Raw genomic sequence first — 13537 nt, forward strand, 5'->3', positions numbered from 1 at the left:
GACTGCAGTATACAGGCCGTACACCTCACAGATAAGACTGAAGATGATCAGCTGTGACTGCAGTTTACAGGCTGTACACCTCACAGATAAGACTGAAGATGATCAGCTGTGACTGCAGTATACAGACCGTACACCTCACAGATAAGACTGAAGGTGATCAGCTGTGACTGCAGTATACAGGGTGTACACCTCATAGATAAGACTGAAGATGATCAGCTGTGACTGCAGTATACAGGCCGTACACCTCACAGATAAGACTGAAGATGATCAGCTGTGACTGCAGTATACAGGCTGTACACCTCACAGATAAGATTGAAGATGATCAGCTGTGACTGCAGTATACAGGCCGTACACCTCACAGATAAGACTGAAGGTGATCAGCTGTTACTGCAGTATACAGACCGTACACCTCATAGATAAGACTGAAGATGATCAGCTGTGACTGCAGTATACAGACCATACACCTCACAGATAAGACTGAAGATGATCAGCTGTGACTGCAGTATACATGCCGTACACCTCACAGATAAGACTGAAGGTGATCAGCTGTGACTGCAGTATACAGGCCGCACCTCACAGATAAGACTGAAGGTGATCAGCTGTGACTGCAGTATACAGACCGTACACATCACAGATAAGACTGAAGATGATCAGCTGTGACTGCAGTATACAGACCGTACACCTCACAGATAAGACTGAAGATGATCAGCTGTGACTGCAGTATACAGGCCGTACACCTCACAGATAAGACTGAAGATGATCAGCTGTGACTGCAGTATACAGACCGTACACATCACAGATAAGACTGAAGGTGATCAGCTGTGACTGCAGTATACAGGCCGTACACCTCACAGATAAGACTGAAGATGATCAGCTGTGACTGCAGTATACAGGCTGTACACCTCACAGATAAGATGGGAGATATAATGGGTGGAGGGATCGCTTGGTGGGAGAGAGATCAATCTGTAACTAATGCAACAATTGGAGGATTCCTGATTGAAAACCACAGGTCTTTTGAATGGATGCAGCTCATTTATGTTTCAATGGGTGGGGTGGTCAAAAAAAGAGAACAAACAGGAAATACAAGTTCACAAAAAAGCTAGCCACAGTGTTATGGTAATCTCACAACACAGTCATTTATCCCAGGACAAGCACAGGTCCTTCCTAAGCATGTCCATTACTGTCTGCCAGGTATCTACTAAAATCACCTTATGGTGGAGAACCCCTTTAAATCTACACATAGCAATGTTGAGTCAGGGAAAAACTGCACCGTCTTGAGATTTCTATCGCAAATCAACGCTGTTTTTTCGGCAAGACTGGTCGACCATCTAATGTTCCAAGGCTTGGGCTTCCAAGTTTCCCCAGATTTTATGGATCGGGCATGTTTCATTTTATTGCCCAAGCCTTTAGTTTCCCCTAGAGATTTCCGCAGAGGTGTCCGGAGGGGACAGAGGAGTCCGGACTAAAGCTTTTTCCATGTATGTACACTCAGCGGAGCCGAGCATGCACGAATCTGAGAGAATTGTGAGCAATAGTATTCATCTCCACAAGTGTTCGGCTGACATTTACTGAAGTTGTATGGGCACCACAAGGGCAATAAATCCCTCTGCTGAATTGCTCTGTGCTGCTGGGCGGTCCTGCTTCTTCCACAACTTAGCTCTACATTTATAGTTTACTTTTAGATATTTTTTTTTATAGTATATGACATATTTTATAGTATAACAAAATGTATGCAATATATTTATTTTTATAGTATTTATTCTATTCATTTATTTACCGTATTTTCCGGTGTATAAGACGACTCCCAACTTTTACAGTTAAAATATAGAGTTTGGGATATACTCGCCGTATTGCGATGTATGGTACCTTACCAGTGATTGGCTGGTTGTTGTATACAAAGCCTGCTTGGATTGGTCAGCCCTCTCTGCCTGCCCAGCTCTCCCTGTCTCGAAGACTATCAGAGTGGTACATGTCTCTTTCACCCGTCTGGCCCGTCCTATTACCCGTCTGGCCCGTCCTATTACTGTTCCTCCTTCTCTGCCTCTCAGATCTCGCACATGCACACCAGCACCACCTGTCAGATTTGGCACATGTGCACCTGCGCCGCCTCTCAGATCTTGCACATTCACGCCTGTGCCGCCTCAGATCTCGCACATGCACACCAGCACCACCTGTCAGATTTGGCACATGTGCACCTGCGCCGCCTCTCAGATCTTGCACATTCACGCCTGTGCCGCCTCAGATCTCGCACATGCGCACCGGTTCACTGCAGTCCTCAGGAGCGAGAGCTGAGAGGCAGAGAAAGAGGTACGGTAATAGGATACATGCAAGGGAGGGCCGGACGGTTGAAAGATGCGTGTTTTTCTGGGCCCAGCGCCGCTCTCTCTCTATCTATACACCAGGTGCCCCGCTCTCTCTCTATCCATACCCTGGGTGTGCCACTCTCTCTCTATCTATACACCAGGTGCCCCGCTCTCTCTCTATCCATACCCTGGGTGTGCCACTCTCTCTCTATCTATACACCAGGTGCCCCGCTCTCTCTCTATCCATACCCTGGGTGTGCCGCTCTCTCTCTATCTATACACCGGGTGCCCCGCTCTCTCTCTATCCATACCCTGGGTGTGCCGCTCTCTCTCTATCTATACACCGGGTGCCCCGCTCTCTCTCTATCCATACCCTGCGTGTGCCGCTCTCTCTCTATCTATACACCGGGTGCCCCGCTCTCTCTCTATCTATACACCGGGTGCCCCGCTCTCTCTCTATCCATACCCTGGGTGTGCCACTCTCTCTCTATCTATACACCAGGTGCCCCGCTCTCTCTCTATCCATACCCTGGGTGTGCCGCTCTCTCTCTATCTATAGACCGGGTGCCCCGCTCTCTCTCTATCCATACCCTGGGTGTGCCGCTCTCTCTCTATCTATACACCGGGTGCCCCGCTCTCTCTCTATCCATACCCTGGGTGTGCCGCTCTCTCTCTATCTATACACCGGGTGCCCCGCTCTCTCTCTATCTATACACCGGGTGCCCCGCTCTCTCTCTATCCATACCCTGGGTGTGCCGCTCTCTCTCTATCTATACACCGGGTGCCCCGCTCTCTCTCTATCTATACACCGGGTGCCCCGCTCTCTCTCTATCCATACCCTGGGTGTGCCGCTCTCTCTCTATCTATACACCGGGTGCCCCGCTCTCTCTCTATCTATACACCGGGTGCCCCGCTCTCTCTCTATCCATACCCTGGGTGTGCCGCTCTCTCTCTATCTATACACCGGGTGCCCCGCTCTCTCTCTATCTATACACCGGGTGCCCCGCTCTCTCTCTATCCATACCCTGGGTGTGCCGCTCTCTCTCTATCTATACACCGGGTGCCCCGCTCTCTCTCTATCTATACACCGGGTGCCCCGCTCTCTCTCTATCCATACCCTGGGTGTGCCGCTCTCTCTTTATCTATACACCGGGTGCCCCGCTCTCTCTCTATCCATACCCTGGGTGCCCCGCTCTCTCTCTATCTATACACCGGGTGCCCCGCTCTCTCTCTATCCATACCCTGGGTGTGCCGCTCTCTCTTTATCTATACACCGGGTGCCCCGCTCTCTCTCTATCCATACCCTGGGTGCCCCGCTCTCTCTCTATCTATACACCGGGTGCCCCGCTCTCTCTCTATCCATACCCTGGGTGTGCCGCTCTCTCTCTATCTATACACCGGGTGCCCCGCTCTCTCTCTATCCATACCCTGGGTGTGCCGCTCTCTCTCTATCTATACACCGGGTGCCCCGCTCTCTCTCTATCCATACCCTGGGTGCGCCGCTCTCGGACGATTCGTAGTCCGGGTCCCGGCTGTGATAACATTGCTGCAGGCGCGCGGTCAGACGCTAGTCCGCACCGCCGCAGCCTCTGTTAAGTTAGTCTAGTCCCAGTCCCACCCTCCGCTACCCACTGCTCACCAATCACGTGTGCGGCTGCTTCTCTGAACTCCTCCCCCCTCTGCTAGTGGGCGCTCTACACTTATGAAGCCTTAACCTGCTGTGGAGGACTCCGTACTACTGCCGCCGGTAGGACAGTTTCCTGCAGTTTAATGCGCCCTGCCCCTTTTACTGCCGCATTGTTATTGACACATAAATGGGGGGTATCTGCAGAGTATAGCACCCTAGTGTCATCTACAGACACTAGGATGCAATGCTCTGCACATTCCCCCATGGGTATAGTAGTGTAAGTGTGTACTACATACACACTGCTATACAAATGGTAGTATGTGCAGAGGATTGCATCCTAGTGTCTGTACTACAGACACAAGGGTGCAAAGCTCTGCATATACCTCTATGTGTATATCGGTAAGCAGTGCACACCGCTTTACCCGTGGGGGTTTGTGCAGAGCATTCCACCCTTGTGTCTGTAGTACAGACACAAGGGTGCAATGCTCTGCACATCCCCCCATGGGTAAAACAGTGTGTATGTAGTACATATACACTGCTATACACATGGGGGGGTGCAGAGCATTGTATCCTAGTGTCTGTACTACAGACACAAGGGTGGAATGCTCTGCAGACTGCAAATACCCCCATGTGTATAGGAGTGCTATAGAAAAAATGTAAAGTAAAAACAAATTAAATGTAAATAAACCGCCCCCCAATAAAATTAGCTGCACCTTTTCCTATTGCTATACAAAAATCATTAAAAAAATATATATTTTTTTAACATACTTGATACTGCCGCATGGCTAATTGTCTGAACTATTAAAATTAAATGTTAGTAAATCATTAACATTTTATTTTTATAGTTCAGACAGTTACCCATGCAGCAGTATCAAATTTATGCTGGTTTCTGTACAGGATCATTAATAATGACAACCCTGTATAGCAACCGGCGTAAACTTAAAGGGGTTATCCAGGCCAAAACTTTTTTTTTATATATATATCAACTGGCTCCAGAAAGTTAAACAGATTTGTAAATTACTTCTATTAAAAAATCTCCATCCTTTCAGTACTTATGTGCTGCTGAAGTTGAGTTGTTCTTTTCTGTCTAAGTGCTCTCTGATGACACCTGTCTCGGGAACCGCCCAGTTTAGAAGCAAATCCCCATAGCAAACCTCTTCTACTCTGTGCAGTTCCCGAGACAACCAGAGATGTCAGCAGAGAGCACTGTTGCCAGACAGAAAACAACAACTCAACTTCAGCAGCTGATAATTATTGAAAGGATTAAGATTTTTTCATAGAAGTAATTTACAAATCTGTTTAACTTTCTGGAGCCAGTTGATATAAAAAATTTAAAAAAAAGTTTTTTTCTGGAATATCCCTTTAAAAAAAAAAAAAAAAGTCAATAATTGCTGTTGTTTGGTCACATGACCTGCTAGAATACTTTTAATATGGCCATTGTACATCATTCTTCAAGTAGAATCAGCTAGACCCCTTATTATGGCATTTTGACCTTTTTTTCCCGATTAATCGATAAAATAATCGACAACTAATCGATTATTAAAATAATCGTTAGCTGCAGCCCTAGTTTAGATTCTAATAACACAGCTCACACTCCTATATAAAAGTCTACGTGTAGTCAGTGAAGACAACGCAATTATAAAGAGATCGTCTGATATATTATAAATGTAACAAATAAACACATCAGAGCAACAAAACTTCATAAAAAACCACATAGAAAAAAGCCGTGAAAAATACACAAAATATACAAAACTACAAAACTATTTGATATATATATATATATATATATATATACACACGTGGTCTCAGATGAGGCCAAGACCACGCTGCAATGTGCCACAGTGCCAAAACAACTCAGTGCCATAGAATGCCCCTTTAATGGCCAATATTGGAAACCTGGACAAAACAGGAATAAAGTCCTCTGACTTTAGTTTAAAGGGGTACTCCAGTGGAAAACTTTTATTCTTTTAATCAACTGGTGCCAGAAAGTTAAACAGATTTGTAAATTACTTCTATTAAAAAATCTTAATCCTTCCAGTACTTATTAGCTGCTGAATCCTACAGAGGAAATTATTTTCTTTTTGGAACACAGTGCTCTCTGCTGACATCACAAGCACAGTGCTCTCTGCTGACATCTCTGTCCATTTTAGGAACTGTCCAGAACAGCATATGTTTGCTATGGGGATTTTCTCCTACTCTGGACAAGTTCCTAAAATGGACAGAGATGTCAGCAGAGAGCACTGTGCTTGTGATGTCAGCAGAGAGCTCTGTGTTCAAAAAAGAAAATAATTTCCTGTGTAGTATTCAGAAGCTAATAAGTACTGGAAGGATTAATATTTTTTAATAGAAGTGATTTACAAATCTGTTTAACTTTCTGGCACCAGTTGATATAAAAAAAAAAGTTTTCCACCGGAGTACCCCTTTAATGGCAAATATTGGAGACCTTGACAAAATAGGAATAAAGTCCTCTGACTAGTAGTGCAGCCTTAGGCTCTAGGCCTATCACGTCAAGTCATCATATATCGCAGCATAGAATACTGTTTCCCAACCAGGGTGCCTCCAGTTGTTGCAAAACTACAACTCCCAGCATGCCCAGACAGCCAAAGGCTGTCTGGGCATGCTGGGAGTTGTAGTTTTGCAACAACTGGAGGCACCCTGGTTGGAAAACACCGGCATAGATATAAAAAGAAAGTCACACAGGTCTGTAGAGGATTAGATCCTAGTTAGTTGCCCTTGTACCTACTCAAGGGGCAGATTTATGGAGATTATTAAAAGGGGCACTCCGCTTCCCCAGCATTTGGAACATTTTGTTCCAATTGCTTGGAGCGGGCGGCGGGGGTCGTGGCGTCACGGCCACACCCCTCGTGACATCACACCCCTTCAATGCAAGTCTATGGGAGGGGGCGTGACTGCCGTCTTGCCCCATCCCATGGACTTGTATTGAGGGGGAGTGGTGTGAGGTCATGAGGGGTGTGGCCATGATGTCACAACTCCCGCCGCCCACTCCAAGTGTTCTAAATGAACGCCGGGTGCTGCGCAGAGATCGCGGGGGTCCCAACTGTGGGACCCCCGCGATCAGACATTTTATCTATTTAAGATATCTAGGGGCAGAGTACCCCTTTAAAACCTAATAGGCAATTCTAACAAAAGCATTAACTCCACATACGTAGAAGGCAACATGGAGGGGATCTGTGAAATCAGCGGAGTACGTGTATAAGTGTCTTATCGGGGAGCAGAGCTCGTAAAACGACAGCCGACCGCCATAGTAATCCAGATAGATCCGGAATCTGTGATGGGAAATGACGGGAGTTAACTGGATCTCTCTGTTATCGTTCACCACCGAGTACTGGTTATTATTGGATCTACACAAGCACCAGGACTTGTCGTTGCAGCCCAGATACGAACAATCGCCGCCCCTCTCGACAGTAGAGTAGGAGACCCCCAGCCTCCATTCCCCGTGATTGCTGGTCTCAATATCCCAATAGTGTCTCCCGGAGCAAAAACTCTCTAAGCTTAAAACCTGTGAACAATTCTGAAACCTGACCGGCAACTCAACGTGTCCCAAATCCGGTAATTTTTGGGTCCAAAATACTGATTTCTTGTCAATGGATAAAAGCAGGTTATTGGCCACCGTGTCCTCATCTAAGGTCGTACACTTATTCTCCTTGACATAGATCTGTTTCCTCACAAAAGCCAAGATATCGTACAATCCCGTGTGCAACGTCTCGGAGATCAGACCCTCATCCATATCTCCTATGTAGCTCTCTTTGGTGTCATCACCTCGAATCTCGTGGCCCGTTTCCTCCGCGGGGCAAAAGCGAACAGAGACGCATTCCTGTAAAAGGGTTAATGGATCCGTCATGTTGCACACCTCCTCAATGTGACATGTGACCAAGGAGAGCTCGCTCTTCTGTATCTCCAGCTGTTGGATCAGATGTGACACCTGGTTTTCCTGCCGGGAGATCTCGGCCTGGACCTTGTTCTCCAGGATCTCCAGCTGTCTCTTGATGTCTACGAACAGACTGGCGACTTTCTCCTTGATGTCCGTTGCTTTTTCTTGAACTTCTCTCCTGCGGTTCTGCATGTTCTGCAGCCGTTCTTCAGCCTCCTTGGATAGCGCGGACAGGTTCTTCAGAATATTCTTTAGCATAGCCTTCTTCTTTTGAGAAGCTTTTTTTAGAGGTTCCACCTTGTGTCCGCTGTGATCTCCGGCCAAGCAGCAGGTGACGCAGATACACGTCCGGTCATTCGAGCAGTAGTACCTGAGAACTTCGTTGTGCACGGAGCACTTTCGTTTGCTGAAGGTGGTGGTGGGGTCACATAAGACATGTTCTGGAGACTTGCTGTGGACTCTCAGGTGGTCGTAACACAGCGAAGCTTCACAATGCAGACAGGATTTCACAGCTGGTACCGGAGCGTTGATACAGTTTGTGCAGAAGATAGCGCCCTCCACCTCATCTGGCTGAAAATACAGGAAGTGCTCTGCAATGTTACGCAGGGTTACATTACCCTGAAGAAGAGGACGGTCTGTAAACCTGGCTCTGCAGTCAGGACAGCTGTACACTCCTATGCCGTCCTGTGTCTCCAAAACATGACCGATACACACCAGGCAGAAGTTGTGTCCACATCTCAGGGTCACAGGATCTGTAAAAATGTTGAGGCAGATGGAGCAGGTCAACTCATCTCTCAGGTCAGGAGAAGCCATGAGGGCGGGAGATAGAAGTGAAACTGAAAGCTCTTCTGTGATGAGATCTTTTGTTGTTTTTATCACCACCCTGTAACTCTGAGCCTCCTCCCCCGCCACACAACATAACCCTGCCTTGTGCACATCCCAGGGGTGGGAGGGTCCATACTGTACAGCTGCCTATAGCACAGCAGCCTGCTGTGATCACGCCCTACAAAATGGAGCCATTGCCTGAAGGAGTTAACAGGAGGAGGAGGAGGAGGAGAGCTTCAATCAGGAAGAGGAAGTGCAGGAGAGGAGGGATGACACCATACTGTATACTGCCATAGGGGACAGGGAGATACCACACAGAGGAAACACTATTATAGAGTTATATTCTTGTATATAGGAGCAGTATTATAGAAGTTATATTCTTGTATATAGGGGCAGTATTATAGTGGTTATATTATTGTATATAGGAGCAGTATTATAGTAGTTATATTCTTGTATATAGGAGCAGTATTATAGAAGTTATATTCTTGTATATAGGAGCAGTATTATAGTAGTTATATTCTTGTATATAGGAGCAGTATTATAGTAGTTATATTCTTGTATATAGGAGCAGTATTATAGTAGTTATATTCTTGTATATAGGAGCAGTATTATAGTAGTTATATTCTTGTATATAGGAGCAGTATTATAGAAGTTATATTCTTGTATATAGGGGACAGTGTTATAGTAGTTATATTCTTGTATATAGGAGCAGTATTATAGTAGTTATATTCTTGTATATAGGGGACAGTATTATAACAGTTATATACTTGTATATAGGAGCAGTATTATAGTAGTTATATTCTTGTATATAGGAGCAGTATTATAGTAGTTATATTCTTGTATATAGGAGCAGTATTATAGTAGTTATATTCTTGTATATAGGAGCAGTATTATAGTAGTTATATTCTTGTATATAGGAAGCAGTATTATAGTAGTTATATTCTTGGATATAGGGGCAGTATTATAGTAGTTATATTCTTGTATATAGGAGCAGTATTATTGTAGTTATATTCTTGTATATAGGAGCAGTATTATAGAAGTTATATTCTTGTATATACGAGGAAGTATTTTAGTAGTTATATTCTTGTATATAGGAGCAGTATTATAGTAGTTATATTCTTGTATATAGGAGCAGTATTATAGTAGTTATATTCTTGTATATAGGAGCAGTATTATAGTAGTTATATTCTTGTATATAGGAGCAGTATTATAGAAGTTATATTCTTGTATATAGGAGACAGTATTATAGTAGTTATATTCTTGTATATAGGGGCAGTATTATAGTAGTTATATTCTTGTATATAGGAGGCAGTATTATAGTAGTTATATTCTTGTATATAGGGGGCAGTATTATGGTAGTTATATTCTTGTATATAGGGGCAGTATTATAGTAGTTATATTCTTGTATATAGTAGGCAGTATTATAGTAGTTATATTCTTGTATATAGGAGCAGTATTATAGTAGTTATATTCTTGTATATAGGAAGCAGTATTATAGTAGTTATATTCTTGGATATAGGGGCAGTATTATAGTAGTTATATTCTTGTATATAGGAGCAGTATTATTGTAGTTATATTCTTGTATATAGGAGCAGTATTATAGAAGTTATATTCTTGTATATACGAGGAAGTATTTTAGTAGTTATATTCTTGTATATAGGAGCAGTATTATAGTAGTTATATTCTTGTATATAGGAGCAGTATTATAGTAGTTATATTCTTGTATATAGGAGCAGTATTATAGTAGTTATATTCTTGTATATAGGAGGCAGTATTATAGTAGTTATATTCCTGTATATAGGGGCAGTATTATAGTAGTTATATTCTTGTATATAGGAGGCAGTATTATAGTAGTTATATTGTTTTATATAGGAGCAGTATTATAGTAGTTATATTCTTGTATATAGGAACAGTATTATAGTAGTTATATTCTTGTATATAGGAGGCAGTATTATAGTAGATATATTCTTGTATATAGGAGCAGTATTATAGTAGTTATATTCTTGTATATAGGAGCAGTATTATAGTAGTTATATTCTTGTATATAGGAGCAGTATTATAGTAGTTATATTCTTGTATATAGGAGCAGTATTATGGTAGTTATATTCTTGTATATAGGAGCAGTATTATAGTAGTTATATTCTTGTATATAGGAGCAGTATTATAGTAGTTATATTCTTGTATATAGGGGACAGTGTTATAGTAGTTATATTCTTGTATATAGGAGCAGTATTATAGTAGTTATATTCTTGTATATAGGGGACAGTATTATAGTAGTTATATTCTTGTATATAGGGGACAGTGTTATAGTAGTTATATTCTTGTATATAGGAGCAGTATTATAGTAGTTATATTCTTGTATATAGGGGACAGTATTATAACAGTTATATACTTGTATATAGGAGCAGTATTATAGTAGTTATATTCTTGTATATAGGAGCAGTATTATAGTAGTTATATTCTTGTATATAGGAGCAGTATTATAGTAGTTATATTCTTGTATATAGGAGCAGTATTATAGTAGTTATATTCTTGTATATAGGAGCAGTATTATAGTAGTTATATTCTTGTATATAGGAGGCAGTATTATAGTAGTTATATTCTTGTATATAGGAGGCGTATTATAGTAGTTATATTCTTGTATATAGGAGCAGTATTATAGTAGTTATAGTCTTGTATATAGGAGGAGTATTATAGTAGTTATATTCTTGTATATAGGAGCAGTATTATAGTAGTTATATTCTTGTATATAGGAGGCAGTATTATAGTAGTTATATTCTTGTATATAGGAGCAGTATTATAGTAGTTATATTCTTGTATATAGGAGGCAGTATTATAGTAGTTGTATTCTTGTATATAGGAGCAGTATTATAGTAGTTATATTCTTGTATATAGGAGCAGTATTATAGTAGTTATATTCTTGTATATAGGAGCAGTATTATAGTAGTTATATTCTTGTATATAGGAGGCAGTATTATAGTAGTTATATTCTTGTATATAGGAGCAGTATTATAGTAGTTATATTCTTGTATATAGGAGCAGTATTATAGTAGTTATAGTCTTGTATATAGGAGGAGTATTATAGTAGTTATATTCTTGTATATAGGAGGCAGTATTATAGTAGTTATATTCTTGTATATAGGAGCAGTATTATAGTAGTTATATTCTTGTATATAGGGGCAGTATTATAGTAGTTATATTCTTGTATATAGGAGCAGTATTATAGTAGTTATATTCTTGTATATAGGGGCAGTATTATAGTAGTTATATTCTTGTATATAGGAGCAGTATTATAGTAGTTATATTCTTGTATATAGGAGCAGTATTATAGTAGTTATATTCTTGTATATAGGAGTAGTATTATAGTAGTTATATTCTTGTATATAGGAGCAGTATTATAGTAGTTATGTTCTTGTATATAGGAGCAGTATTATAGTAGTTATATTCTTGTATATAGGAGACAGTATTATAGTAGTTATATTCTTGTATATAGGAGGCAGTATTATAGTAGTTATATTCTTGTATATAGAAGCAGTATTATAGTAGTTATATCCTTGTATATAGGAGCAGTATTATAGTAGTTATATTCTTATATATAGGTGGCAGTATTATAGTAGTTATATTCTTGTATATAGGAGCAGTATTATAGTAGTTATATTCTTGTATATAGTAGGCATTATTATAGTAGTTATATGCTTGAATATAGGAGACAGTATTATAGTAGTTATATTCTTGTATATAGGAGCAGTATTATAGTAGTTATATTCTTGAACATGCCCATAGCAACCAGATTGCTTCTTTCATTTTTAACAAGGACTCTGAATAATGAAAGAAGGGATCTGATTGGTTGCTATGGGCAACTGGTCAACTTTTCCTCTACACAGGTTTTGATAAATCTCCCCCATAAATTCTTCCAAAGACAGCGCCACCCCTGTCTTCAGGTTGTGTGCGGTATTACAACTTGGCTCCATTAACTTCAATGAAACTAAGTTTCAATACCAAACACAACCTAAGGACAGGGGTGGTGCTGTTTTTGGAAGAAATCAGCTCTGGTTTTCTATTCCTGGATAAACTCTTTAATTTCTTACACATTTTTTTTATAGCTGTACATTCTTAAGTAAATTTGTCTCATTGTGCACCAAAATCTGTCAATACCAAAATCAGGCTAACATTACAAATAGTGTGTGGTACACCATAATATACCTCTCTGTTCTTGTCCACACATGTAATATATACGTCCGAAACCAGAACATATAGGTCGGAACGTCCACTTTTTGGAGCTGTGGACAAAAAATATATATATGTTAGTCAGAAACAGTAGCATTTCCTTAGTCACATCAATAAGGCCGTGTTCACACGGTGTAAATTGAGCCATATTTTTTTACAAAAATACAGTGGTAAAATGTAAATGATGCGTTGTATTAAATTCTATGGAAAAAACATTTCTACAGCCTTAATTCTGAATGGCCATTAAAATATGGAGCATGTTCATTGTATGTGGGCGTACATAAGAAACAACGTCAAGAGTAACAAAATTCACCCTTAAAGCGGGAAATAAAAAAATGACCACAAAAAACCGTTACACACACGTCCGAAAATACACAGTGTGAACGTGGCCCTGGTAATATTGCTAGTGGTAACCTGCGCAAGTAATAATGTGCAATTACCACCAAATATGTGTCTGCCGACCAATGGTAATATTTTTTAACCCCTTTTTAAACCTCAAAAGTAAAAAAAAAATAAAAAAATAAACAGACCAAAGAGGAGACAAGAAGCTACATGGTTGGTTTTCAGCTGCTTTTATTTATTTTTATTTTTTTACTTTTGGACCACTTTATGGCCATTTTTTTCAGGCTCAAAAAACAGACCAAAATATGGTACATTTATAAT

General features: G+C 41.0%; 2 protein-coding genes across 2 annotated transcripts; both read right to left on the bottom strand.

The window, feature by feature from the left end:
• Positions 1 to 6933: 6933 nt before the first annotated feature.
• On the bottom strand, positions 6934 to 8869 carry LOC130297242 (E3 ubiquitin/ISG15 ligase TRIM25-like). The gene has a single exon (XM_056549487.1). The coding sequence runs from the start codon at positions 8633 to 8635 to the stop codon at positions 7058 to 7060; it is 1578 nt and encodes a 525-aa protein (XP_056405462.1). The 5' UTR covers positions 8636 to 8869; the 3' UTR covers positions 6934 to 7057.
• LOC130297657 (E3 ubiquitin/ISG15 ligase TRIM25-like) lies at positions 7058 to 8635 on the bottom strand. The gene has a single exon (XM_056550369.1). The coding sequence runs from the start codon at positions 8633 to 8635 to the stop codon at positions 7058 to 7060; it is 1578 nt and encodes a 525-aa protein (XP_056406344.1).
• Positions 8870 to 13537: the final 4668 nt, after the last annotated feature.

Source organism: Hyla sarda, chromosome 13 (genome assembly GCF_029499605.1).
Source record: "Hyla sarda isolate aHylSar1 chromosome 13, aHylSar1.hap1, whole genome shotgun sequence".
NCBI lineage: Eukaryota > Metazoa > Chordata > Amphibia > Anura > Hylidae > Hyla > Hyla sarda.

Coding starts and splice junctions, on each gene's coding strand:
- LOC130297242 (XM_056549487.1), bottom strand. CDS start 8,635: ATGGCTTCTCCTGACCTGAGAGATGAGTTGACCTGCTCCATCTGCCTC.
- LOC130297657 (XM_056550369.1), bottom strand. CDS start 8,635: ATGGCTTCTCCTGACCTGAGAGATGAGTTGACCTGCTCCATCTGCCTC.